Here is a 26,121-nt window from a genome sequence, read left to right on the forward strand (position 1 = left end):
AGAGATTAATAGTTGTTGTGAGGTTATTGCTAAGGGTATACAAACCATTAGATTCACTTTCCAACTTTTCGGCTTCTGTAGCAGCTTCCTCAACCGCAGATGGCTCTAAATTCACAAAGCCGTCCCTCACCAGAAAACCCAGAACGCCGGAGAAATCGACAACCATCTCCTGCTTCAGCTTCATCTCTTTTGCATAGCTATGCTCTAAATTGTAGTCATCATGTGGATTCTTAACTATGACCACCCTGAGAATCCCATCCTTTGGCCACGTGTTTTCAACATGCTGTAAACACGTAGCCGGCGTCTTGGAGAAGGAGACATGAATGTAGACAAGCACAAAGAAAGCGCAGATTGCTTTCATCAACATCACAAACTCTATGAAACGTCTCGCTGGTTTCGGAAACGTCCTGGCGTATGTTAGAGACGCCCTATAAAACAGAGTATGGAAGAATCTGTCCCTAACATTGAACAGTGGATTCTGATTATTGTTATTTCTGAATCGGTTCATCCTTGGTTGTTGCTGCTGCTGCTGTTGTTGTTGTTGAGCAAACTCTGGAGCTGCACCAACATTATCCCTTCCATTGCCTGACATTGTAACTCAGTAATATTACAGAATAAATTAGGTCCTTCCAAATGATCCACACATCTGCACAAACAAAATAATATGCATAAAACCAACAATATTTGCAACTTTCACATACTTGTTCTTTTATAGAAAGTTATATGCAGACAGTTAAACAGTGATATACAGGCAGCAATGCTCAATTAAAATTCAACATATTTTATCTATAAAAAAAATTTTAAAAATACTAAATTTCACCACAAAATTCATAACAGGAGCTGTAGGTAAGGAACTACTACAACCCAAGATTTTCTAGGTTATGTAGCGTTATTATTGATTATATGAAATTACAATCATTGCAGCCCCAACAATTGGTATAGTAAATGATTACCAATGCAACAGCAACATAAATAATTAAAAAAATATACAACTCATTTGACGTAATAGTTATTAGGCTGATATACGTTGACGATTATATATCTTTTTTTTTTACCTTATTTAAAACACCAAAACAGTTATTCTCTGATATGCAGAATGCTCAAGCAATATGTGGTGCTCATTTAACAAGCCATTATATAACTGTCCGTTGATATTATGGGAAAGAACTCAATAAGAAAATTATCAACTGACAATACGATTTTCTAGCGCAGTAACACAAAATTGTACCTAGTGTATACTTTTGATGACAGTTCTGGAGCATTCTGGAGTTAGTTTGGTTGCCTGTGTTCTTATAGAGATGAATTTTCCCATTTCAAACTTTGGCCATTGTTCTAAATAGCTATTGGAGACAAAGAGACAAATATAAAGCATAATAAAGAATAGTTTAGTCTTGCAGAATATGTTATATATAATTACGACCCTATTTCCAGAAACATTTTCATTTCAATTGGGTTTGAATCATGTATATATAGATTTATATCATGGGTTTTAATTACACATTATTGAAAACGTGTTAAAAATTATAAATATTAAAATAAATTTAACATTCGCTTTCAGCTGAAAGTGGATAATTGTAATAAAGGATAGTTTGTATAATAATTATCAAAGATTGTTGTTCTTGCATTTTGCGATGTGCACTTTTATAGTGCGCATTATTAATTATATAGCTAATTATATTATCTGAGTAATGCATAAACATCGTAAGATAGCTACAGTATACATAGATAAGATTTAAATGGAACGTAACGTAAACAAAAATGTCTATAGATAAAGGTTCGTAGTTCATTAAATGTTTCCTGGTAACCTTTATTATTCATTGTCGAATAGTTTAAACAAGAGTAATATGAAGACATGCGCTCTCTCCGTCAGCTGATTCAAGAATCATTAAAGATTTCCACAACGATGTTTTGTGTGTGGTTGCCATAAATGTTTGAAAATAAATAAGTGAATTGTTTTGTCCGAGTATGGATGTGCTCAGGGAGTTATCGTCGAGGAACGATGTTTACACCGTTTTCCCAAATCTGAGGCTGGAAAACGACCAGGATCTGCTGCAATTCAAGACAATCCTCCCACAAATTTATAACCTCATTGACAAGGGTATTCTGCAAAAGGAGCTGCTATACCTCAGTCTGCTGATCAATCCAAATGAGAAGATCTTGGAAACATTCATTGACTATGAGGTTTCTTTACCACTGGATTTGAGCAACAGCACATCCTTATTCTTTTATGCCTTCTACAAGAGGAAATATTGGTTCTCAGAAATTTTAAATAATACTCAGTCCACAGACAGGTTTGACAATGAAATCAAGAACAACATTCAAATACTTAAGTTAATGAAAGTTACTAATGAATTTCCCATTGACTGCAGACAGATTGTCACAGCCTTAGAAAGCATTGAACCATCCAAAGATGAATTCATTACAACCTATCTTGATGAAATACAGAATATGCTGAATGTCATAATATTCTGTCGATCCCTTAATCCATCAATTGATGAGACTAATCTCTTCAATACATTCAATGAAAGCTCTTTGTTAACAACCTTTTCACAATATCTACCATTGGAAGATTCCTCTACCTGGGATAAAGTTGCATCTCAGCTTGAAATTGATGAGAACAGGAAGACAAAATTCGTTTGCAATTTAGAAACTGACGATGAGTACTCGGAAATCGAGAATTTCACAGCATACACAATCATATTGAATATACTAAAGTGCATTAATTTGTGCAAAACGACGACGCCAAGAGATGACATTAGCGAAATCGTTAGAACCTCTGAAGAAAGGTTCCTTAAAATTTCCAATTTGAAACTGCAGATTGAAGTGCTGGAAAATGTCTTTTCTATGTGCTTTTTGAGAGATAACAATATATATGTGTGCAATGAGAAGGAGCTGTACATGATACTGATTTTTGTAAAGTCAGCAATTGGAAAAATCAAGCAAAAGCTTATTGTGGATTATGAGAATGAGGAGTATGTAAGGTGGAACAAGCTGTACAAGTATGTGAGAGATGGTCTATGGAGATTGGAGACTGTGATCAATGTGAAGAACTGTGGTAACAAAGAGATTATAAATTATATGCTTAGTAAACCAGAAGGTTTGATTAGGTTGTGCTTGAAGAAAAACAACTTCAAGGAGGCTCATCAGGTCATACAAGTAAGTAAGATTAGTATGTATTTGTTTTTTTTTAAACTTTAATATTAGTTTTTATCTATTATCTATCCAAAGGCTAAAGTTTTAAAATGGCTTGTTCTAATCTCTGTTGAGCATATCTTTCGTAAACCGTTGGAGGATAGGTAACTTTCTGACCATCGTCTGTGTGCAAAGTCCCAACGGGATTATCCACTAGGAATTGCTTCGTCTGATCGATGATTTCCCTCGGTCTACAGAATCTGCAGCGGCAACAGCAGCAGCACCATCCTGAGGAATCAATAATAGTTTATTAGTAAATAGATGTTAATTACTCACAAACCTCTCTGACACCACAGGGGAACCGCGATTATCGCGTAAACTATGACCCAAATCAGGATCACTTTGGACATCCTTATAAACAACTTCTTTGCGTTCTTTTCGGACTTTACTTTCCGGAGATCTTGCAGAAAGCATTTAACCGCTGCCAAACCTGAAGCACAATTTGTAAACTACTTTACTTTTATAATCTTATAATTACCGATTCCTTTCATCTCTTCTTTGGTGCAATTCTTCACTTCCTTGAAAGTAGCTATATTTTTTATTGAATCCTTTACGGATTCCTCCTCTTTGACGTCGACATACTTGAGGACTTTTTTGGACTTTTCTTCGCGCTTCAAATCATCTTCGTATTCGCGATGTAATCGTGCGTAATCATAGTCTTTATCTTCATCATTAGAATCGCTTGATCGTTTTTCATTGATCTTCATTTCAATCACGTTTTTCACCATTTTATTGGCGTAATACACATTACGATTGTCCTAGTAAATAGTAAACAATTAATGGAATGGAATAATTTACGTATTACGCTTACATTAATTATGTTTCCTTCAGCGTTGACGAATCCAGCGTATGCAGGATAATCAAATTTCTCGTAAGGATACTCATTAGTTTTTTTTATGTTTTTGGGACTTTTAATAAACTTGGGATTTTTCTTAAACGTTTCTCTGTTCTTCCTGATGGCCAATTGATGGATTAAAAAATACTTGTCGGAGTGCTTTTTTAAACTTTTCGTCTTGATCATTTCGGTTTCTTCGTCTGCAAAGTCGTCCGAATCCTCGCTGTCAAAGAGGTCTGATATAACGAAAGTTTCGCTTTGGTTTAGATGTATTTTGTAAGCCGGAGGCCAGAATCCGGTGCTACTCTTTAATAAAAGTAGTAAGACGATTATAATACTTTCAATTAGCATTAATTTTTGTTTCATTTCAGCTTTTCGAACTGCAGAAAAGCGATCTCGCGCAATCTATATTTTACACGGAACAGTTGAACAACTTCCGGGTGAATCTGAGCACAGCCTTCAAGATGCAGGAGCTACAACGCGCGTTGCCTCACCTGAGGACAAATCAGATATCCGTGGAGAAAATCACGAAGACCTTCTTTGACAAGGCCAAGTCAAACAGTTTCTATGACTTATTCGACATAGCTCTGACTTTTCCGAGCAATCGCGATCACTGTGAGCAGATGCTTCGCGTTGCGCGGCACTTCGACGAGGATAATGATGACGATGAGTTTTATGAAAGAATATCGGAGTTGTTTGAGTTCTTGGACGGCGACGAGGACATCTCCTTCAACGAAATTCTTTGCAACCCCGAATACGAGCTGCGTTTGGAAAGTTACAGGGCGAAGCTAGAGACGCACTCGAAGCTGAATGATTTTCTAAATGATTTCTTCAATCAGATTGATTCGAAGGAGGTGGGATGTTTCAACAGCAATCATCCGGCCCATCGGACTTTCATGAGGATCAACGAGTTGATCTCCGACAAAAACAGCACCAAATATGTGCTGCGACTCTTCAACTATCTCAAATTGTTCCTGAAGATCTTCCAGGTGGAAGAGAACCATGCGGATCTTGTTTCCGGTGGTAGGAACGTATCTTACTTCGAGATACTGAATCAGAGCTGTACTGAATTCGTTGGGAAGCTAATATTTGTACGCAAGCTTGATCCGCTCGATTTCGATCAGATTTTTGGAAAACTTAAACTCGATTTGGTCTATCATGTTGCCTCTAATTGCTTCCCGAAGGTACGAATGAATTACGAGGAAACTCAGGGCGAACAGACATGGGCTTATATTCCCGCTAAGCAAGTATTCACATACATCCAGAAGAGAAATTGGCTACTTGCGTTCATCATTGGCCAGAACTACATGTTGGACTTTGCGATGGAAGTGAACGAGAATCGAACGATGTACTTTAATAACTTCGTGAACTTAGAAGACATTAAGCAACTATCAGTGCTGTTCGGCAACAACAGGATCCAAGCTGCACTGAGAAAGGATTTGGTGAAGGCTTTCGTGGAGTATCTTGACAAGAACGTGTACGACGACAAGGATGATAGCTTCGAGACGGCCGAAGAGATTCTTGAAGAGGACGTCAAGTTCAAATGGAAATCTCTTTTGGATGTTCTTGAGAGCATCCCGGAGATCCAGTTAAGAAATTGGGCGGAATACGAGAATACTAAAAACATTATTCTGAGCAACCTTGTGGTCGACAAGTTCGAAGAAGGACACTTCAAGTATATCCAGTATGTCACTGATGACGAATTGCGCGTTGATCTCATTATGAATCACTTCTCTTATTGGCCCGGCGACTTTTGCGTCTCCTTAATCAGATCCGAGCTATCCAAATCCACCAATCACGACCTGAAGGAATGGTTGGATCGAATCGAATTTTCCGAAAGTATCAAAGCCGTGCTCGATGAAGAAAACTGGTTCGAGACTCACAAATTGTGCATAAGCGATCCTTCCTTAGTGATCAGCAAATTGCTGCTAGCACCAAAAACCAAATATCTGCTCGACTACGTGCGTATTTACGCGATATCCCGAGACGTTTACGAGCAACACATAAACCTAAGTTACATCCAATTGATGTTCAGCTTCAAGGAGCCTCTAGACGAGATCGAATCTCTGCTGAGTTTGCTACGCAGAGATTCATCGGTGGAGATTTGTCAGTACCTTCTGAAGACTGTAAAGAACTTAGATCATTTGCAGTTCATTATCAATTACCTGCTGAAGCGTTTGCCAGATGCCAGCAACATACGCGACATACAGATCAGCTTGGAGATCCTGCGATGCCTGAACCCCAACGAGCAGGAGCAGATGCGATGTCTCATTGGTGAGCCGTTAAACATTATCGAAACACTAGTCATGAACACCAAATTGGACAAGCTCGGACAGGTGATGGAGGCATTGCAGGATAAGTTGAAGTTCTGCGAGTTGGCCGACAATCAGATTTCGATTGAGACCATCGACGATCTTCTGCGAAAATACGCAGAGAAGAGCCTCGAGTTCAGGGTCATCCTGCAGCCACATCCCAAGCTGCTGAAATCCTGCGACAGCAAACTGATGCAGTCATTGGACTCTATGTACTGGCCCGATCGAAAACCCTTCGTCATGCCAGATGATGTCCCAGATAAATCAGATTGGATGCCTAATAATGAGGTAATAATTAATTAATTTAATGATTGATGATATACAAATTGAAATATTTGCATATGATTATAGGTGTTGGAATGTATGTGCTGTCAGAATACAATATTTTCCATGTTCAATAGAAGGCATCACTGCAGAAGATGTGGGCGAGTTATTTGCTTTAATTGCTCTACAAAAAGGATGAACGTAATTGCACTTATAATTAATTTTTCAGAACTGTTTAAATCTCCTAAATTTTAGGTCCACAAATACGGCGATATAATGGTGCGTGTCTGCATCGATTGTTACGAGCAGTCGAACGCTGAAGATTATTCTTCCAATGATACAACCTCCTGCAGATCCATTATGTACGATTATTGGTTCCTTACAGATAATCCCGATCACAACGCGATTCTGCGTCAGGAGTTTTCTTTCGAGCACGCTCCAAGCGTTTCTCTTTGTCTCTCCATCATGAAGCATCATTCACGTTGTTTGGAATACCCGAAGTAATGATTTACCAACCACAACCTCGGTCATACCAATCAACAATTATTAACTATATATTTCTATCTCTATTTTTCAGATTCCTGCTGGATCAATGCGAGAACATGCTGAAACTACTACAGCCGACGTCTCCGAATGCACCTCAAGAAGTCGATTATTCCCTTGTTGTGAAGATGTTAAAATCATTGGCGATTGCTGCAAAAATGGTGTCCTCGGATTGTAACCTGCAGTGGGGATCTTCGCAAGCTGATAGGATTCTTTCGCAAGCTGATCTGCTTGGTCTTCTTGCCGAAAGAGGATGCCTCAACTTGCTTCCGATCCCCTCTCACAACGGCACTCCGTATGTGGATTCCACAGTCCTCCGCAGACTCAGAGATAAACTCCTCGAAATGGAACAGTGGAATTTTGCCCTGGACGTCTCCACCAAAGCAGGATTAGATAATACTGGTAAGTGTTTGTTGAAAATGTGATACCAAAAATTTAAATCTTAATTTATAGCGGTGTTTGCTGAGTGGGGAAAGAGTTACTTGCGGGCTGGATGTTTGGAGATGGCACGGGAAAATTTTTCCAGGTGTTTCGAAAAGTCGCATCCGCACGAGTTCCTCGACTATTCAATGTCTATAGATTTGGACGAGAACAGCGTGGACAGTTCGATCAGGAAACATTATCATTCGAAATCCTCATTGATAATGACCGAGACGAAGCCACAGCGAAATCCTCCTCTGCTAAACAAGATCATCGAGATCCTGGAGAATCAGACGATGAAGGTGGACGTCAACAAGCGGAAAACTTTCAACTCGACTGACAAATTGGAAAAGTCGACGACATACCGCAAACATCATGAAAGCGAACAAGCGATTTGCATTAAGTACAAACTGAGAAACCTAAAGATGATTTCGACTGGTTTGTATATGAAGAATAGCATCAACGGCAGTAACCACATTGATCCGATCTTTTATAACGAGTGTCTGTACTATCTGAACCGATACGGAAGCCATCTGAGTCTTCTGCAGTTCTACATCAAAAACAACAACGTGCACGAGGCTCTGCATTACATTGTGGATAACAGTGTGAGCACGGACGTATTTATCGATGTGTACCTAATCTGTTTGAAGGATGGAATCGTGCAGCAACTGCAGAGCGGCATGTCCACAATAGATTCGACGCTGGAGATCTGGAAGGACTATCTAAGGAGCATCTGCTGTCACCTGGAGAAGCAATCTCTTCTCAATTCGCTGTACCAGCTGCAGCAGTTCATGGGAGACTTCGTGCGAGCATCCATGACATGCATCAGGTTCTACAAGGAGAACGCCAAGTCTTACAGGGATCTTCTGCTCAACGTACACTTCTTGGACAAGGCCAAGGATCATCTGAGACAGGAATTGGAGCAGCAACAGTGGGTGAAAGTCAACCCGGGTAAGTGTATGATATGAGTTAAATTGTATATCAAATACAACATTTTTGAATGATTACAGTTAAAAAGCAGAACTGCTACGAAGAAAAGGCCCTCGCGAATCCCTCGCTCGTCATGAAAGTCGATTCAAAGAACATCAATAAGCACATCAATACGATCAAAAACCAGATCATCATTACCAACTTCCTCGCAAACGGCTTTAAGGATGAGAAATACATGATCAACATTTTGCCTAATTTGGTCACCTCCACAGGTTTGCTATATCGAATATTCATTGCAATTATTTACTTATACATTCCATCATCATCAGAAGGTGAAGGCCCGGAGGATCAAATCCCAACACTGTTTGATTCGCACTCCGCCAAAATCCAATTGGCCATCTTAACCATCCTCAGCAGGGAACTGGTCGAAGAGGGATTCGAGTATGCAGACAAGTAATTCTATAAAAATCACACGGTATATTGTGATGATATTCTTAAATTGCTTTACATATTACAGGATCATAACCGATTTTAAATTGAAACCGATTAAGGTGTACTGCCAGGTAGGACGTCAGTTGGCGCGAGAGGAGAGGTATGAAGGTATAGCTCAACTTGTGAACTGCATCCGTTCCAAAGGTGAAAACGATCCTTCAGTAATTGACATGTGCGATGAGATGCTTGCAACAGCAGTACGTACTCTCGGCTCCAACAAAGCTACATCCACCTCCCAATTGGAGATGCTTATCAAACTAATAACGGATCGCAACATCAAGGTAAACTGTAATCACTTGCACACTCATCACTTACTCAGATCTTCTTTTCGTATAGATATCCATGTACATAGAAACCAAGCAATTGAAGAGCGCCTACCTTTTGGCAGCAAAGTACAACAGAAGCGGAGACTTGAGGAGGATAATGCGCGAGGCGGAACTACTCAACAAGCCGGACATCAAGAAACTCTGCCAGAAACTATTGCAAACTCATTCACATTCGCATAAGGACACTTAAGACAATATTCGTGGAGCTAAGAGAGCTACGAAGGCTGTGATTTTATGGACAAGATTAGTGAAACAAACTACGCTATTTATTTTTAACATATTAATATATTATAAAATTTTATTTTCTGTATACGTGTCCCTCTCCCTACCAAAAAACACTTTTGTAAATTAAAAATATAAATAAATATATAAACTGTTTATTATAAATTATTATACAACATTTATCACAAAGTAATTAATCTGAGCTGAAGCTGATATGTTGCTGAATTTCATGATGACCAAAAAACATATTGAGTTTCCCACCCACGCGTTATCACAAAAAAAAACATTACTGTAAGAAATAAAAAATAAAATAACTCTTTATATAAAATTCAACTTAAAAACTAACTAAATAAATACTTCAGTCCTCCAGCAGCTCATCTCCCACCCCATTCATCTCTGAATGAACCCCATTCTGCATCTCCTGCTTTAGTTTCTCCCCAAAATCTGGATCAATCTCTGTAATCTGCTTCATGTAGTTGTCCCTGTGCTCTGAAGACCACTGTGGAATCCACTCCCTAAACAGCTTCATCTACAAGCAAAAAAGCAAACATTATTCGCTTTATTTCTTTTAATTTTGAATATGCATACTCACCCTGCATTGGAACAAAGACATTGGCTTGTCCTGACAATCCACATTTGCTATACTGTTTACAATACCATTGACATATGTTTTATTAAGAAAATTTTCTGCAATAACTGGAAGGAAGTCAGATCTCTGCAACTCACTCCACTCATTAAACCACTGCACCAGGTACCTGATCTGAGTGTCAACACTAATCGTCATGTTTCTTGATGCAACTCTGGTGAAAGCCACAAATGGAATAAGTTCTCTGCTGTTGGCGCGTTTGAAAGTAACAGGACAAAACAATAAGAATATATATATATATATGCAAGTGAGTATATATATGTACTCAAAATACAGAAATAGAAAGGTTACTAGCATATACACAAGTGAGTCTGCAAATATTATTGTTTGCTGGCTATTTTTTTACTTACTTGAATTCTATATAAAGACTTCCAGTGGCTGAAACTGTTTCAGCAACGGACTCTCATCACAGAGCGCAGATGGATTTAGAAGGAAAAGGTACACATAACGCATTGAACCGTAATGACCTCGCGCTTTTTAAATCATCGGCCTTGACCTGCGAGTCTTTAGTTCCCTGTAGACAAGTTACCCGTTAAATGAAGACAACTTCAGTCCATTAACAAAACCACCTATATACTTCAATAAAATAATAATTAAGAAATTATTACATTTACTCCTGCAATATACATTTTAAAAGGATAGAACAAATTTTGATATTAAAACCGTGACAGTATGGTTGCCTACAATGTGAACGCGTTGCTATTTATTTATATTTATTTCGGGACGCAATTTGAACGAAAAAAAAAACACGCTTTTGTAATAATACCTGTTATTCAATTTATTTACAACATAACTACAGTTCGTATTGTATTATTTAAGATAGTGCAGTTAGAAACTGTCTAGTTTTGGTGGTTCTGCATACAAGTTCGCTGCGCTGCGTTCTCCCGCTTTGTACTGTCGCTCCCTTTCATCCCTCATCGCCACGTTACGACTGATCTGCTTAGTGCGGAATCCGCACTCGCGGAAATCCTGCATAAGATCACTGCACTTTCTGAGGCCTCTCTCCATGCCATACGCTTCCAAACATTCAACAGTCTTCAACTCCAAGTCTGCACACCTGCCATACCACTGGTGACTGATAAGGCAACCTGTCAAATCTGTGAAAGGAGTACGGAAGAAAGGGCTGACATCCATCGCTGCTGAAAAATATGCAGCTCACTTTATATACAGGTCAGGTTATGTTCTCCTATGACATAACAACACAATACCACAAAGTCTATATAACGTTACCACAGTCAATAAGTCTTTAGAGATATTGCAAAATCTTCATTAAATAAGAAAAGAATATTCTAATTGATTTACCTTTTGATTATTATGTGCCGATAATAACAAAATTTCCTTCACCAAATCGACCTAATCAGCCTTTATGACAGATGTCAAGCAATGTCAAGTTTGTGTATCTAGTAGTTATAAAAGAATTCCGTTAGATGGCACAACCAAAGTTAAAAAATAAAATATAAGATATTTAATGAGGTAATATTAGAGTTCACAATTCATTAAATATTGATTGAATGCAAGATTACGGAATTTTTCTAATTGTATTTAATTCGAACGAAAAATTAGCTGGAATCATTTTGTCCCATAACTGGTAACTCGAATGGAGATGGCGCCACATAATATTTTTAAAATTAAAAATAACAGTGACCATCAACATTTTGATCATTAAATTATTACGTTGAATTTGTCACAAATCTTAAATAAAGGTAGGAATTTAAGATGGAAACGCTGCAGGTGACATAAATTTAATTTATTTAGTACAAAATGTAGAATTACAATAATCCATAAAAAGTTTTTTTTTTTCATTATAATTTAAATTTTTTGCATTTCATTTAAAAGTAAATTGGTGCAGATTGTGTTTTTAGCCGTGCAAAATTTATCTTATATAATGCAAAAATGTTTTTTTTTTTAATTTTAACGTTACCAAATGCAAATTGTTCGTAGTAATTTGTTGCATTTTTGTTGTTGTTGCAGTAATGTTTGTTGGTAATACTATTAAAAGTTCAAATGATTAACGTAGAAATAACGTACAAAAGTTGCTGCATTACACCCATTATGCAATATAAATCGATCGATACAATCTTAATTAATTAATTACTAGTTACAGATAGAGTAGAGTAGGGATGGGGAAGAGGGAGGGATGGGGTGGAGGGAGGTGTGGAGAATTTGTGTGAGATGCGGTAATTGAGTTAACATTTTTGTTGAGCTCCTTCACACAATTATTTACACGAGACTTCCACATCGAAATGCGTTTCTGAAACATGCACGTACTATACCAAAAAAAAAGACATCTCACCGTTACCAACTACTTATAAAGTTTCTTTCTTTAAAATATATAAATAAGTAATTTCTCTTTTCTCATAAATAAACTTTCTGCCAATTCAGTAATGCCAATTGATTATTAAAAGCACCGTCTTTCTTCCAATTTCACCAATAAATTCCATCAAATTGTTTTTTTTTTCTTGAAATTTACAATCACATTTACTTATCACACATAAAACGCTGCATTCATATTACAAATACAGATTCGGATTGAAAGTATGAACTTTTAAATATAATATAATTTAATATACGTTTCAATATCAATATTTTTTGTTTGTTTTTTTCTTAATACTTGAACACATCAAATTGACGCCTTTTTTCCTCATCCAATCAAAATTCTCATATAATATATTGATATATAGGTAATATATATTTATACAACAACAAATAAATGTTTATATCTTTTGAATGAGTATATATATATATATATGTCTGTTTTGTTTTTAAATTTATTTATATATTTATCTTTCTGACGAAAATGAAATAGATTTCAAAAATCGCTCGACAAAATTAATAAGACCAGCAAAAAGTGTTTCGGGTTTTGTCTTATTATGATCGATTTTTGAAACTCGTCGATATAATATAATAGTTTTCTCTCTCACTCACTCTCTCTTTCATATAAATTGAATTCATTTAATCCATTTCACAATTAGTAGTAAGAGTAATAATAATAGTAATATATATAAAAAAGTTTGATATTCAATTGTAAAGCGAATCCCATCCCCACGGGTATTTCCAAGTCTTTTAAACTTAGCTAAACCTTCTCATTTTTAACTCTCTCTTTGTTTCTTTTTAAAATGTTCCTTTTGGTAAATAAAGCCTATAGTTAATTTGTGCTTGGTACAATTTAAAGACAAATTCCGTTCGCGAAAGAATACAGAAAAGGGGATACCCATTCCGCGCTCCAACAACACCGGCCTTTCCAAAAATCTACTTACCCTTCCCTTTAAGTATTCTTTCATGAAAAATATATTTTACTCTTAATTCTTTTATTACGTTCATTTTTCGTATTGTTTTTTTTTACAAATTTTCTTCCTAATCAACTGACGTACCTATTTCTTTTTATTTGTTTTTAAAAAGTTAAATAATGTATATATTATTATTATTTGAATGTGTTCACTCGAATATTCCGTTTCACGCAAACTAACTTTTTTTTTTTTGATTTAGACTTTTTGTTTTGTTTTTGCTTCCATTTTAACATCCGCCAAATCTTCAAATTCGATTTAAATATCACAATATAATAATCTGTTGCTGGAGGTTCGACCGCTTTTCATTAATTGATGCCACCCAATGTAAAGTATAAAATAATACGCGCGTTTCATCGTCGTTTTATTTCGTGTGTGTGTTTTTAAAGAAAAAAAAGTCTGTTACATCTTTGGAATATTCGTCACTAGCCCATTTGTTTGTTTGTGTTGAGTGTTTTCGGTTATTTTCGTTTTCGTGTGTATAATAATATTTTCCTATTACTTTCTGCCCCACAGCGCAATCATAAGGCAAACGTTCAAAAAATCTGCTCCACTTCAGTTCAATCAAATCAAAATTTGAACTGCGACAGTTCAAGTGAACCGAAGAGTTTCGAAACGTTTTTATATAATGTTTTTCAGCACGACACTTTTCAGTCTTTCCATTGAAACCATTTGATATCGTCGCAAAATTATCTGGGATGCTCGTAATAACTATGATCTTAGATATCTTTAAGATATAAAAGTAAATACGTAAAGACAAATCGAGTTTTTGTTACTTAAATTAAGTGAGAATTTAAAATCACAATCGTTTTTCTTTCTTTCCTTCCTACTTTTTTTTTGTTTTCGGCATTTGGTTTCAGAAGATGATATGCAGCAGAGGCTATGACCGCACCAGGACGTGCCACCTGGAGATCTGCTCTTGCTGGAACTCTTTCATGTCCATCCAATGAGCCAACTCTTCGGCGCCGCTCGAGTTCAATCCCAGACTGAACCATCCGACCATTTCCTTCTTCTTCGTCACACCGCGTCGGTTGTATATCGACACCATCAACGTCACATCGGCCAATTGGAACAGGGCCACCTACATTTCATTTGCAACACTTATAAATGGTATAGAACAGAACCAACGAAGTGTGCACATGAATTATGAAGAAGATTAACACTTTCTAAGTGATATCACAATTAACGTACTTGTTTTTTTTTCTCTCTAGATAATTGTAGATTGTGATTTTTCAGATCTAACTAAGATGGTAATCGATGAATGAACAAATAATTTGTAAAATAATAAAAGCTTACTTGAAACACGAAAGTTTCTTTGAAGAGAGGGTTGGGTTGACCGCGTCTGATGGTTGTCTTGCTCTGCGCCAACTCTTGACCAGTGCTACTGACCAGATGCAGTTTGACGTAAGTATCTGGTGCTCTGTTTAACGCCAAATTCCTGCAAAGAGTTCAATCAAAATTGTATTTCTACTTATTGAGATATCATCAGATGTGTGTGTACCTAAAATGTGAGCCTTTTACGACCTCAACGCTTAACCTTCCAGTGGTTGCGTTGTAGCAGAGTCCCAAAAGCAGTTCCGGAACGCCTCCATGCTGCATGGAGTGCGTGGAACCAGTAGAATCTGACCTCGCCAAACTCATCAATTCACCGGTGCAGCCGCTCAGCTGCATCAATAAGTTAATGTTTACAACAATTTAAAGTCTAAATGATGTAGGAAAATTGCAATAATTGTTTTTTTTTATTATTAATGATAATGTATTTACTGCAGTATTGGCCCTGGGTTCTAGGTTCAGCCAGAAGTTATTCTCCAACTCTAGATTGATGTTGGCAAATCCTACGATAGATTCCCCAATGAGGCGTTCCCGGCGCATCCGCTCGCAGCCGTACAGTCTCAACCTGATGCCCATCGAGTTCACATCCTCTGCAACCACAAAAACGTTAATAATACTTCTAAAAATATAAAACGGAAAGTCTTATACCAGGATTGACGCGATGCAAGAGGAAGCTCTCCATATACTGAGGATTCTCGCCCGACCTGATTTTGGTCTTGTGCTTCTGCTTCTTACTGGGCAATAGTAACAACCGCACCTGCATCGAATTCAAGCACGTGAATAGTAGTATTTAAAATGTGATTTTGGAGGTGGTAAGTGTACCTGCGTGTGTGTGGGTTGGCCGCGATCCCTGCTCGGTATCTCGCGGGCCTGCAGCACGTGCACGGTCATCTTCCTCATGGGCGCGTCGTAGAGGAGGGCAATCTCCAGGTTACCGCATTTGCTCATCGTCTGCTCTTCGGGCTCGGAGCCCACACAGGACACCAGTTCGCTGCCGTCACCCTCTGTATTCATCACGACGATACACTAAAACCAAAGTTTGATCATGATTCATCATCTCTCTACATAATTATTAAAACTATACATCTCTGTTGCTGTTGATATCCGTGTGCTCGGTCTGAGGCTGCGACGGCGGTTGCACCTCCTCCGTCATCTTCTGGTATAGCATATGCTCCTGGTGATTGTCGATCTTGGTCTCTCTCAAGGTGCTCGTGGGAGTTCTACAACCAAATATACATTTTACATTCATCAGGTAGAGTTAAAATTTCGAGAAGTACGGACCTGGTGATGTTCATGCTCACTTGCGCAGTTACTTTGGTTGTAGGCATGACTCCGTGCCTCTCACCCACGGAACTAGTCGTCGAGCTGCAGCAGGAGCTGTTGCTGCTCAGAAGACCCACCCGGCCTTTCTCCACCAAAGAAATTAGATCGTGCATCTGCCTTGGCGGAAAGTATGGCCCTGTCGCACCCGACGCCTGCGACTGCAGCTGTTCCTGCTGTCCTCCCTTAACCGGACCACCCATTTCGCTTTCACTGCTCGAGTCGCCTCCATCGAACGAATATTCTTTCACTGAAAATCAATATTTCATTAAAACACTATTGTCAAATTATTTTAAAATTTGTATTTCATAAGTAATAATCAGATCAGAAAACATATGTATATAATCATAATAATGAAATAAGAAAATTTCAAATGTTACAAAGGCCAAAATTTTATTTATTAACTTCAAAACTGTAAAACTTTTTTTGCAATTACATTGGAAAGGTTATAATACGCATATTTTAAAAATTACTGTAATAATAATTATTGAATGAAATATGTCAACTTTTCGAACATTATGTGTCTACGTTTTATCTAATTACTCGAATCCTATACCATATTTATTTATTTATTCTTTTTATTTATAAACTATTTTCTAATCATGAAAAAATGTTATATTAATTTGGAAACTATAAAACTTATATATTATATTATTGATAATGTAAATTGAATTTGGCGATTGATAAACACAAACTCTAATTGGATTAAACAATATGCAAATTATAAATAAAATTACAAAGTTGTGTCGAGACGAATTCAAAATCTAGGTTTTAAACACATTTGGTTTCCCTTAAGCTAATGCACTACAATCTAATTCGTGCAACATTTTATCGATATGTGCATAAAATAACAACAAAAAAAAAACAATTTATGCATTGTATTGATTCTTTCCGTATAAATTACATAAAATTTTGATTTGGAATAAAGAGAAGGAATGATAGAGCCAATTAATTCCGCACGTGCAGAGGCAATTAGCAGCAGGGCGAGGCTCGCTTTTAATTAGCCGAGTTTAGTTTTATTTCGTTGTTGTTTATTTGTTTTTGTATTCTTGTTTTAATAATGAGTTATTGCGAAGTTCGAGTGCATCGGGCTGTAACTTACGGAATTTCAGGAAACCAGTGTTAAACATCAAAAAGAGATGGATATGGACGATGTGCGTTCCGAGCGTGTGGATTTCACACGCGTGTCTAAGTCTCGGACGATCGAAATCATTCTGGAGTATCACACGAAAAGAGAGGATCGATAAACCGATACCACGAAGTACCATTTATTTTTTTTTTCGTCGTCCGTACGTCATCGGGTTTAATACCGTTTTCCATCGCGACTGATAAATCGATGAACCATACTCATTAGGTAGGTATCGTTTTTACCTACCTATTTTGGGTTTGATGGGGTGCGTTGAAGCAGCAGGAGGCAGCATCGTCGGCGATGGTGCCGGTCGCGTGGACACGGGTGGACATGACTCGTCGCAGCAGCCCATGGATCCAACGGTGTTCCACCACCAACGCTTGTTCAGGTACAGCAGGAAGACGACGATCAGGGCACAGATACCTGCGAATGCACCTAGAATAGCACCACCACCACCGTCCGTAGCTGAAACATTCACAAAAAAAAGAAAAAAATTTCATTTTAAATATCTTAGTTGATACTTTTGTACAATTCGATTTATAAATTGAATAATATAATACTCAGTATATTCTATACACATAGAAAGAACTATTGTTTATAAACTATTAATGCATCTTCTTCATCTATTCCAAAGTTATATATGAAAATTTAAAATGATGCTTAGTAATTTTCTCTGACTATGTTCATTTTAGAACCGATTTTTTAAAATAATAAATCATTAATGTTTCTATTCGAGTTGCTATGAGAAAAATGTCTAATTATATCATTTATAATATTTGAAAATAATTTATAGAGGAAATAAATTTTAAAACCGATATGGACCTACGGCATTCAGCTTTGGGGATCTGCCTGTAACACCAGTATTGATATAATACAGAGATTCCAGTCCAAAACGTTGAGGAAAATTACCATTGCTCCATGGTTCTTCACAAACGATGAGCTCCATAAGCAAGGTAACATTAGTTTCGTCAAGGAAGAAATAGCAAAGGCTAGCACAAGATACCATAATCGGCTAGAGAATCACCCAAACCAACTGGCTACGGAGCTAATGCATACTGCAGATCATCGTCGAAGAGTGAAGAGGTTTAAACTGCAAGACTTACCCAACCGATTTTAATAATTAATAAATTAATGTTTGCACGTGCATAAACAATTATTGTATATATGAAATAAGTTTGCTGTATCATCTTTTCATTAAGTATTTAAGTGCTTTATTTTCTTTTTACCACATTTGTAAAGCTTGATATCTATGTCAGATGATAGATATTAATAAATATAAAAAAAATCTGCAATAAAATGAACTGATATTTTAATATTTTATATACTAAATATTAAAATTGTAAATCAATTAAAAACTTCAGATAGATCATGCAATGAAAAGCCTGCACTTGACTACTTTAGTACCACTTCAATATAATTGCCCCATTTTTTTTTATGAAAGAACGGTAAAGGGACGCAGAACCGTACCCCGCGGAACTCTCCATCTAACAATGCGTTTACATAACCAAATATGATGGAAGAGTAGTCAAAGAGAGTGTAATTCATTGATATCCACGCAATGAGAGTTTACAACCCTTTTTTGTTCTCGTTTTTTTTTTTTAGAGAAGAGAGTGCATGAATGCAATTTTGGAATGCTGTAATTGGTCGATCCGTAGGTAGGGGAAGTGGGTTGATGTGTGGTAGGGTGGTAGCTGTTCATTGAACTAACCTGGCGTCTCTGGATCGATAAGAGCGCCGGGAAGATCGGGGGTAGGGAGGGACGAACGGGGGGAAAGTCATCAGGAAGGACCCATTTTGCGTGGGCGGCCGTCTAGTCTGCGTCCTGCATCTCCGTACTCCCTTCGCCCACGTTATTTGTATCTGCATGGAAATCCAGCAAGTGGTCGTCAGCATCTTCCTGCTGCAGACTCGTTCCTTCCCCCTTAACTAAATTTCCAATTTTATATATTGGAAAATTAGATTTCATAATAGATGGCTTTGATGTGATTTTTGTAAACCCCTACAAGTCATTTCATTTTTAGGAAGCATATCTCGATTCGATCTTTATTTATGTTTAATATTAGTTATACCTAACTCAAATATGTTTATTTATTTGATAGTTATTAATGAAAACAAAAATCGTACAAAAATTAGAAGATATTTAATAAACTATTTCTTTATTTAAATATTTCTTCGGTGTGAAGATAAAAGGTATAACATTTGGACAGTATTTTTGGTAAAGAATGGATAATTATAAAAAAAAAACATTTATAACATAACGATATTAGTTAATGCTAAGTGTTTAAAACTATTAAGTATTATATTTATTTAGATAATTGAATTGTATTCGAATGTAATACGCTATGAAATTTATAGAATATTATATAAAATATGATTCAGTTGACATCCGATTTGCCAACTGTGATTTTCCGATGTCGTGATATTGTTGTTTCTATTTTGCACTTGTTTTTCTCCCGTCATTCTCGTCAAATTATTGGAAATTTCATCGTCATCGACGAAGACCACTTCACTTCGGATCGGAAAATCGTCCAACAAGTGGTCGCACCCACGCACCATCATCACACGATAACAATCCTGAATCACCGGGATCATCGTGGAAATCCCAAATCGCAATGCAATGCAACTTATCTCGAGCGTTTCCAAGAACGCGACTAATTTATATGAAACACGTTTTCATTTTTCAGTACTAAACAATATGAAAAACAAAGCGAAAAAACGTGTCCTTCTGCCGCGATCGGATTCGAATCTTGCATGTTCGAGATGCTAATTTATGTTAATCTATCCGGATGACCTCTTCTCGCAAATAAAACGTATCAACGCAACAACAAAAAAATATATGTTTACATATATAATTTTATTAATTATTTCGAAATTATTATGGACATTGCGTTTTGTATTCAATTTATATATTAACATTTATTTGGTTAAGTAAATTGCATATGTATATATTGCAGAAACAGTGAATAAAATTTGACGAGATGCGGGATTTTCCTTTACAATTCTGCGGTTTCATTTACCGAGAGATGATGAGAAATCTCATTGCAATTTCATTTTACCTCAATTAATTAGCGTCTTCCAATTTGAGTTTATAATGAATATTACGCTTGAGCTGTAAACGATTAGAACGAGAGTTGAACTTTTGATTTTGAAATAAGGACTAAATATTGAATTGTTTATGATGAAATGTGACATGTTTTTATTTTGTTTTAGTGAATGCATAGTGAGTTTTTTCTGTATTAGTTATGAAAAGATCGTACAGTTGATGAGTGGAGTGGGGAGGATGTGTTAACTAAAGTGGTGGAACTTGTGAGAATGTATAAAAAGACGGTTGAAACAGTTCAATTGGATTCCAACGATTTCGCGTTTAAAGGTCAGAAGATACAAGGATCTACAGACATGTAAGTAGCTTTTGGGGAAGAGGAAAAAACTGTTGTTTCATTGTTGTTTTTATTTAAGGTTCAAGTGCGCGTTTATTTTGATCTCGCTGGCTATGCTGCACGCGAACTGCTTGGAATACACCCTGGAGGAGTGCAAGTGCGGAGAGGGTTACAAAGCGGAGAAGAACGAAGGCGGAAAAGTGGAGTGTCTGGGAGTGATGGTAGCACACGCCAAACCATGCAACCTGCCGGAGGTGCCAAAGTGCGTCTGCTCCGAAGAGGTCTCGGCCATCCTCACCGATGCCGAAGGTAGCTGGTGCACCAACGGAAAGGGTGACTCTAAGAAGAAGTGGGCTTGCGAGAACAAGGCCGACTGGGACGAGTACAAGTTGAAGTACGACGAGTACGAGAAGACCTTGAAGTTGTAAGACTCATTCTCTTCCTCCTCCTCCACCACCACCTCTACTATTTTTATATTTTGACGTAAGATTATTTATAATAAACAACATTCCAAACGACTCTTTTTTTGCACACTCAAACACAACCCAACAATAGCGATTTATTCGTAGAATAGAATAGAATTAAATATAAATGTATAGGAAATAAAATCATATTTCTAAAATTAGTCATTTTCCTCCAATCAGCTGTTAAAATTGAAGAAACGACTCGATAACAATAGCAATTAATTAATTGATTAATTAAATTTAAGGTATATATGATCTTTAAATCGTGACTGGAACCATAATTTTCCTATTCGTAGTTTACCTGCAATATGCTATTAAAATTGTCTTACTGTCATTGTCACAATAATCAATTAAAAAATCTGTAACTCATTGGATTTATCTAGGAGATAAACCCACATCCTTTTAATGTTATTGCAAATTTGCCATTTCGGAATCAATATTTGTTGGGGCAGTGTAAACAGCGTGTCTGGACCATGTCTCGTTTATCTTTCAACAGCAACTATCGATTGAACCTATTAATTAGCGTTGTTAGTTTGGACATTACATTTTTCGTCAATAGTTAAACTTTACTTAAATTATACATGACAATGTATCATTCATTTTCGTTTATCAACTATTTGTAGTTTCTTTAAAATTGATATTCATTACTTGTTATAAATATAATAACTAAATAATTTGGAGATTTTGTTTGTATCGTAAATGAAAGATAAAAATATATGAATATCAGTGCTATCAACCTTTCGTTCGCAGAAGTTAATCGATTCATGGATCAAATGCAGATGAGTCGAAGAAAATTGAAGGCATATCGCGAATTGTTATGTATATGAACATATTGAATGAATTGCGAGGAGAAATGGAAAGTGTTTGACGGGAATGTGACAAAATTTTGACCTACATAGTAGAGGATGCCCTTCTGACCTACATTCGCACGCATAGTGAAAATCAATTGCGTGTTGTATGTGTATTTCCTTCATCAAAACGCATAGAAATGCATTGAAATTGTGATGATTATAGTCATCATCATCAACAGAACAGAAATTTCATGATCCAATTGGGATGAAGCACTCACCGCTGACTCCGGTTTGATCTGATACAGCCAACATCGCGTCGCCCAGTCACAAAACAATTGAAACCACCACAAAATAAGAGACACACTGCGGCTACTCTATAGGAAATCTTCCGAAGACGTCCTCTTTGCACAACATAATCATGATACACCAGAAATAAATAAATAAATAAAAACGAAGTAACACTAAACAATTGCACGAAACTATGTAACTAACATCAAAACACGAAACGATAGCCAAAATTAATCTGAATACGCTGTATACTAATTTTCCTATAATCTTATTATTATGTTGTTATTGTTATTATTTTTGTTTTGGGACGATCGGCACAGAATTCGGGTCTCTACTGAAATTTGTTGCGTGCTCAAGTTGTTGGTAGGTAGGTGGGTTTTGCGGCGCAAGAGCCCTTCTCTTCGGAACCTTCCCCATCGGTTCAAACCCCCCTCACACAACGCGGGGTCAGTTTGCGCACATTTTCCGACCTGCGCAACCGAGGAAAACGCGCCGGAACGTGAAAAACACAAGGGGGGAAAAGAAGAAACTAGGTACATCCATTATTTTACGTTTCCCATCGCGGCACTCGCCATCCACGTAAACGATTTACATAACAACAATAAAAACAATGCCATGGTTCGCTATCGTCGAATCGATACGCTTTTGTCGCACTCGAAGAGAGCGCGACTTTCTCTGCTGAAATGCTTAAAAATAACGCAGTGTAAATTTCAATTTCAAGAGACTTTTACAGGTATTCTAAATGTTCAGATTTCAGCATGTTCTCAGCTTAAAAATTAAGTCTTTGTTTCTATACAAATAAAATCATCCAAAATTAAAAGAACAAAATAATAATAATATATATGTTAAATAAAAAAGATAAAATAATTGCTGTAGATTTTTCTTTATTTATGAAAAATTTATATTTTATAACATTAATATAGAAAATATTAATATTTTGCACCTCGATGATAACCTTCAAATTATTCTCTAATCTTTAGCAAATCTCGTTCTGTATAATATTGCGGTTACTGCGTTTTGCGCTTTTATAATTTATTCAAACATACGCAGAGGACATTTGAAACACACATAAATATACGCATTTTCCAATATTTTAATAAATTGCTAACGAAGCAAACCAAAACGCGTGCTAACGCGATATTTGACAAGTTACTTGGCAAGTATAACTATCTAAATTATGTGTATAAATAAAGAAACGGCGTCAAAGTCAATAACTTTAATATTTCCAAATATAAAGATTAGTTTAAGTGAATATAAGTTTCCATAAAATTTTAAAATCATTTGATTCGTTTTGGAATGAAAGAGTTTTGAAAAGATCATTGGATTAAATGTATCTAATTCAAAGAAAATATTGAAAAATATGTTATGTTTTTAATAAACATAATGTGGGACCTAGAAAGCACACACGGGGAATCGGCATACAAATATTAGGATAAATAAAACACCGCATTCAGAAGTAGATTAGATAAGTGGTCAGGCGTAGTTTGTTGGTCGGTTGTGTTCAATCGTAGTGTGCGGATCGATGGGGAATGTTATACAACCTCTCGAACAACAAGAGACGGCCGCTCCGTAGAGGAGGAGGAAAACCAGAAGGCGGTTGCTAACAACAAACTGAACGACGATCAGCTGTTTCCAGTGGAAGTCGTAGGAAGAGAAGAAAGGGTGTGTCTACCATCCGTTCGTCCGGTTTTGGTGGTGGTACTCTGCAGAGTAGGCGAAGGCTAGAAGATGCGTGCGTGCTTTTCGAGAAACCGATCCGTCGTATTCATGTTGATCCATCGATGATTTAATGTTTATTTTTAACTTTACGCACACTACGTGAACGCGATCTGCGTGCAGACGATCATCGAGATGCCAAAATTCGATCGATATTTTCGAATCGCCGAGAAGGAGACGCGTCTGGTGCCCATCTACTGGAAAAGTAAGACACGATACTGCAGTTGTCAACAGTAAAACAACAATAACAACTGTTGTTTAGTTTCGTTCACCTTACATCTGCTAACATTACAACAATGCAAACAAACCAGTAACCCCAATTAACATCTTTGCTGCCTTCGCTTAACCACCTCAAATTCTTATCGAACCAGATAATAATTAAACCATCAAAGTCCTAATTAGTTTACGTAAATAGTTTTCATAATTATTATTGCTGCAGCGGTATGACATCATCGAAAACTACTTAGGCATTCCGAGTGTGCGTCATTCATGATGCTATTTAAATATTTACCAAATCCCATTAACAGTAATACTTCAATTTAAACAGTGGCAGATAAAGCAAATTGTCGATGTTTATATTTTCCTTTTCAATCATTGTCGTTTCTATAACGACATCTAAAACAACCTTAACCTACTGCAAGTAGATATCAAATTACACTTGCTACATATTTCACTTACAGAAACGCATTCACTTTTATTATTTCAATAAATTAATTGCTAATTGCAATACTAAAATTATTATTTTTTTTATTCTGCGCTAATTTAATGTTATCAATTTGTTCTTAGTATAGTTAATATAAACGATTTCCTAGTTCACAATAATCTAAGCATTACATTATATTTTATAATTAGTTGGGCTTTGAATTTGAATTTCATTAGCATAAGAAAAAGTTTCATTAAATTATCATGTTAATAATTAATAAACTTTCGTTCAAAAATTAATTAATACAGAGTAGGAGATGTCGAAAGTTTGTCAGGAAATTTCCAATTACCGGTGCAAACACTAGTTGTTTTTTAACGCGCGTCAAGAAATGTCTCATGTTAAGACTAATCTAACTATTTTTTTCTTTGTGTTTCTCAGTTTGTCACATCCTAACGCTGATATGTGCGGACGCCTGCTGCTTTTTGGTGGCATACAACTTCGAAGCTTTGCTCAACGCCTTCGGTAAAAACTGCGTGCTCAATGCCGATCTGGACTTCGAAGACATCAACAAGTACAATCAATATAAACCGGTGGGTCCATACCCCTACAACATGAGCTTCAACACTCCGTCCACGCATTGGGGATCCAAAGAGGACTGCAACTACTGCCTCTTCACGAACATTTTCATTTGCATAGTTGGACTGATACTGGTCTCTTTCTTTGGCATAGTGTCTAAGGGCGGTGCCGGAAATCGCGGAGATGTGTATATTACCTCGTAACATTTTATCTTTTAAATCGAATTCCATCCAAACTCTTTTTCAGATACACGAGTCCCTGGACCATCGTCTTTCCCTCCATCCTGATAGGTTTCGTGGTATCGGTTGTTCTCTTCGTGGCCTACATCAAATTGAATATAGGAATTGACGCGTTCTGCTCAGAGTTTTCTACTCAGAACAACTCCACTAGGTACTTTAATACTCCAACGTGTCTTCGGCGTATTTAATTATTAGTGGCTTTTTAATTTCAGCTGTAGCCAAGACTTGAACGTCTACACGTTGATCTTTAATGCGGAGGAGAGAGATGCTTACGCCTATATTCAGACCATAAAAATCTGTAATTTCCTGGCGTTGAGCTTCTGGTGTCTATTCTTGGCTACGCTAATTCTTAGATTAGTAAAAGGAAGTGACTTTAAAATAACGGTGTATCACCTGCGACGAGTAAGTACAAAAATTAATGAATTTACCCTGATTTCCATCCTACTGAAATTGCAGAAGAACGTGATTAAGGAGGAAGATGACACGGATCAGGACAACATCTCCGATAATTCTACGGAACTCGGTTTCGATCAAAGGCAGGAGGTGATCTTAGCCGGAAAATCGAAGAACGGCGTGACTTGGCTGTAGAATGTTTTTTTTTGCGTGTTTTGAATTTTGTGTTTTTTGCAACATATATATTTTTTATTTTCACAATGTTTTTTACTGTACTATTTAATACTAGTTTTGAATAGTAAATGTTGAGCTTAATTGATAAAGGAAGTTTTTTTTAAACGTGGTATTCGGGATGCTGGGTGCGCACGTGCTTGTTCCTATCACCCT

The 26,121-nt window shown here is 36.8% G+C and overlaps 7 protein-coding genes across 16 annotated transcripts in view; 3 read left to right on the forward strand and 4 right to left on the reverse strand.

Annotated features, from left to right (window-relative positions):
• Positions 1 to 1,248, reverse strand: part of LOC108556558 (membralin) — a 30,621-nt gene extending 29,373 nt beyond the window's left edge. For 2 of the 3 annotated variants that reach the window (XM_017912726.1, XM_017912724.1), the window contains exons 1-2: positions 1,056 to 1,248; positions 46 to 646 (exon numbers count right to left, since the gene is read on the reverse strand). In XM_017912726.1, coding sequence (XP_017768215.1) covers positions 46 to 592 — 547 coding nt within the window. In that variant the 5' untranslated portion in view covers positions 593 to 646; positions 1,056 to 1,248. Of the gene's footprint in view, positions 1 to 45; positions 647 to 701; positions 774 to 1,055 lie in introns of those variants that run through there. The other variant, XM_017912725.1, reaches the window with a different exon arrangement.
• A 525-nt stretch (positions 1,249 to 1,773) lies between these two features.
• Positions 1,774 to 9,664, forward strand: LOC108556548 (zinc finger FYVE domain-containing protein 26 homolog). 2 transcript variants are annotated; one of them, XM_017912702.1, is made up of 10 exons: positions 1,774 to 3,156; positions 4,399 to 6,627; positions 6,691 to 6,804; positions 6,859 to 7,103; positions 7,181 to 7,548; positions 7,600 to 8,517; positions 8,577 to 8,768; positions 8,826 to 8,949; positions 9,014 to 9,269; positions 9,325 to 9,664. In XM_017912702.1, exons 1-10 carry the CDS (start codon positions 1,966 to 1,968, stop codon positions 9,502 to 9,504), a joined length of 5,817 nt encoding a protein of 1,938 aa, XP_017768191.1. In that variant the 5' UTR covers positions 1,774 to 1,965; the 3' UTR covers positions 9,505 to 9,664. The 2 variants fall into 2 exon arrangements, with proteins under 2 accessions (XP_017768191.1, XP_017768192.1); XM_017912703.1 differs by lacking the exon at positions 1,774 to 3,156 and adding an exon at positions 4,264 to 4,344 and having other exon boundaries at positions 9,325 to 9,663.
• Positions 9,665 to 9,678: 14 nt separating this feature from the next.
• On the reverse strand, positions 9,679 to 10,720 carry LOC108556549 (uncharacterized protein C14orf119). Of its 5 annotated transcripts, none has more exons than XM_017912708.1 (4): positions 10,533 to 10,720; positions 10,129 to 10,336; positions 9,883 to 10,065; positions 9,679 to 9,825 (listed from the first exon to the last, which is right to left on the reverse strand). In XM_017912708.1, exons 2-3 carry the CDS (start codon positions 10,318 to 10,320, stop codon positions 9,895 to 9,897), a joined length of 363 nt encoding a protein of 120 aa, XP_017768197.1. In that variant the 5' UTR covers positions 10,321 to 10,336; positions 10,533 to 10,720; the 3' UTR covers positions 9,679 to 9,825; positions 9,883 to 9,894. The 5 variants fall into 5 exon arrangements, with proteins under 5 accessions (XP_017768197.1, XP_017768196.1, XP_017768195.1 ...); XM_017912707.1 differs by having other exon boundaries at positions 10,129 to 10,366; positions 10,533 to 10,717; XM_017912706.1 differs by having other exon boundaries at positions 10,129 to 10,369; positions 10,533 to 10,716.
• A 214-nt stretch (positions 10,721 to 10,934) lies between these two features.
• LOC108556536 (NADH dehydrogenase [ubiquinone] iron-sulfur protein 5) lies at positions 10,935 to 11,573 on the reverse strand. 2 transcript variants are annotated; one of them, XM_017912689.1, is made up of 2 exons: positions 11,485 to 11,573; positions 10,935 to 11,318 (listed from the first exon to the last, which is right to left on the reverse strand). In XM_017912689.1, the coding sequence occupies exon 2, from the start codon at positions 11,314 to 11,316 to the stop codon at positions 11,011 to 11,013; it is 306 nt and encodes a 101-aa protein (XP_017768178.1). In that variant the 5' UTR covers positions 11,317 to 11,318; positions 11,485 to 11,573; the 3' UTR covers positions 10,935 to 11,010. The 2 variants fall into 2 exon arrangements, with proteins under 2 accessions (XP_017768178.1, XP_017768177.1); XM_017912688.1 differs by having other exon boundaries at positions 10,935 to 11,321.
• A 1,363-nt stretch (positions 11,574 to 12,936) lies between these two features.
• Positions 12,937 to 22,942, reverse strand: LOC108556559 (synaptotagmin-16). Of its 2 annotated transcripts, XM_017912728.1 has the most exons (10): positions 22,158 to 22,942; positions 17,494 to 17,712; positions 16,080 to 16,368; positions 15,883 to 16,018; positions 15,621 to 15,824; positions 15,447 to 15,555; positions 15,231 to 15,388; positions 14,968 to 15,131; positions 14,763 to 14,904; positions 12,937 to 14,547 (listed from the first exon to the last, which is right to left on the reverse strand). In XM_017912728.1, exons 1-10 carry the CDS (start codon positions 22,189 to 22,191, stop codon positions 14,347 to 14,349), a joined length of 1,656 nt encoding a protein of 551 aa, XP_017768217.1. In that variant the 5' UTR covers positions 22,192 to 22,942; the 3' UTR covers positions 12,937 to 14,346. The 2 variants fall into 2 exon arrangements, with proteins under 2 accessions (XP_017768217.1, XP_017768218.1); XM_017912729.1 differs by lacking the exons at positions 17,494 to 17,712; positions 22,158 to 22,942 and adding an exon at positions 17,221 to 17,401 and having other exon boundaries at positions 14,347 to 14,547.
• LOC108556560 lies at positions 20,545 to 21,179 on the forward strand. Its single transcript, XM_017912730.1, has 2 exons — positions 20,545 to 20,645; positions 20,704 to 21,179. Exons 1-2 carry the CDS (start codon positions 20,560 to 20,562, stop codon positions 21,050 to 21,052), a joined length of 435 nt encoding a protein of 144 aa, XP_017768219.1. The 5' UTR covers positions 20,545 to 20,559; the 3' UTR covers positions 21,053 to 21,179.
• A 591-nt stretch (positions 22,943 to 23,533) lies between the features above and the next one.
• Positions 23,534 to 26,053, forward strand: LOC108556567. Its single transcript, XM_017912737.1, has 5 exons — positions 23,534 to 24,088; positions 24,965 to 25,289; positions 25,349 to 25,492; positions 25,554 to 25,743; positions 25,798 to 26,053. Exons 1-5 carry the CDS (start codon positions 24,019 to 24,021, stop codon positions 25,927 to 25,929), a joined length of 861 nt encoding a protein of 286 aa, XP_017768226.1. The 5' UTR covers positions 23,534 to 24,018; the 3' UTR covers positions 25,930 to 26,053.
• The last annotated feature ends 68 nt before the right edge of the window (positions 26,054 to 26,121 follow it).

Source organism: Nicrophorus vespilloides, unplaced genomic scaffold (genome assembly GCF_001412225.1).
Source record: "Nicrophorus vespilloides isolate i.1.1-1 unplaced genomic scaffold, Nicve_v1.0, whole genome shotgun sequence".
NCBI classification, from domain to species: domain Eukaryota; kingdom Metazoa; phylum Arthropoda; class Insecta; order Coleoptera; family Silphidae; genus Nicrophorus; species Nicrophorus vespilloides.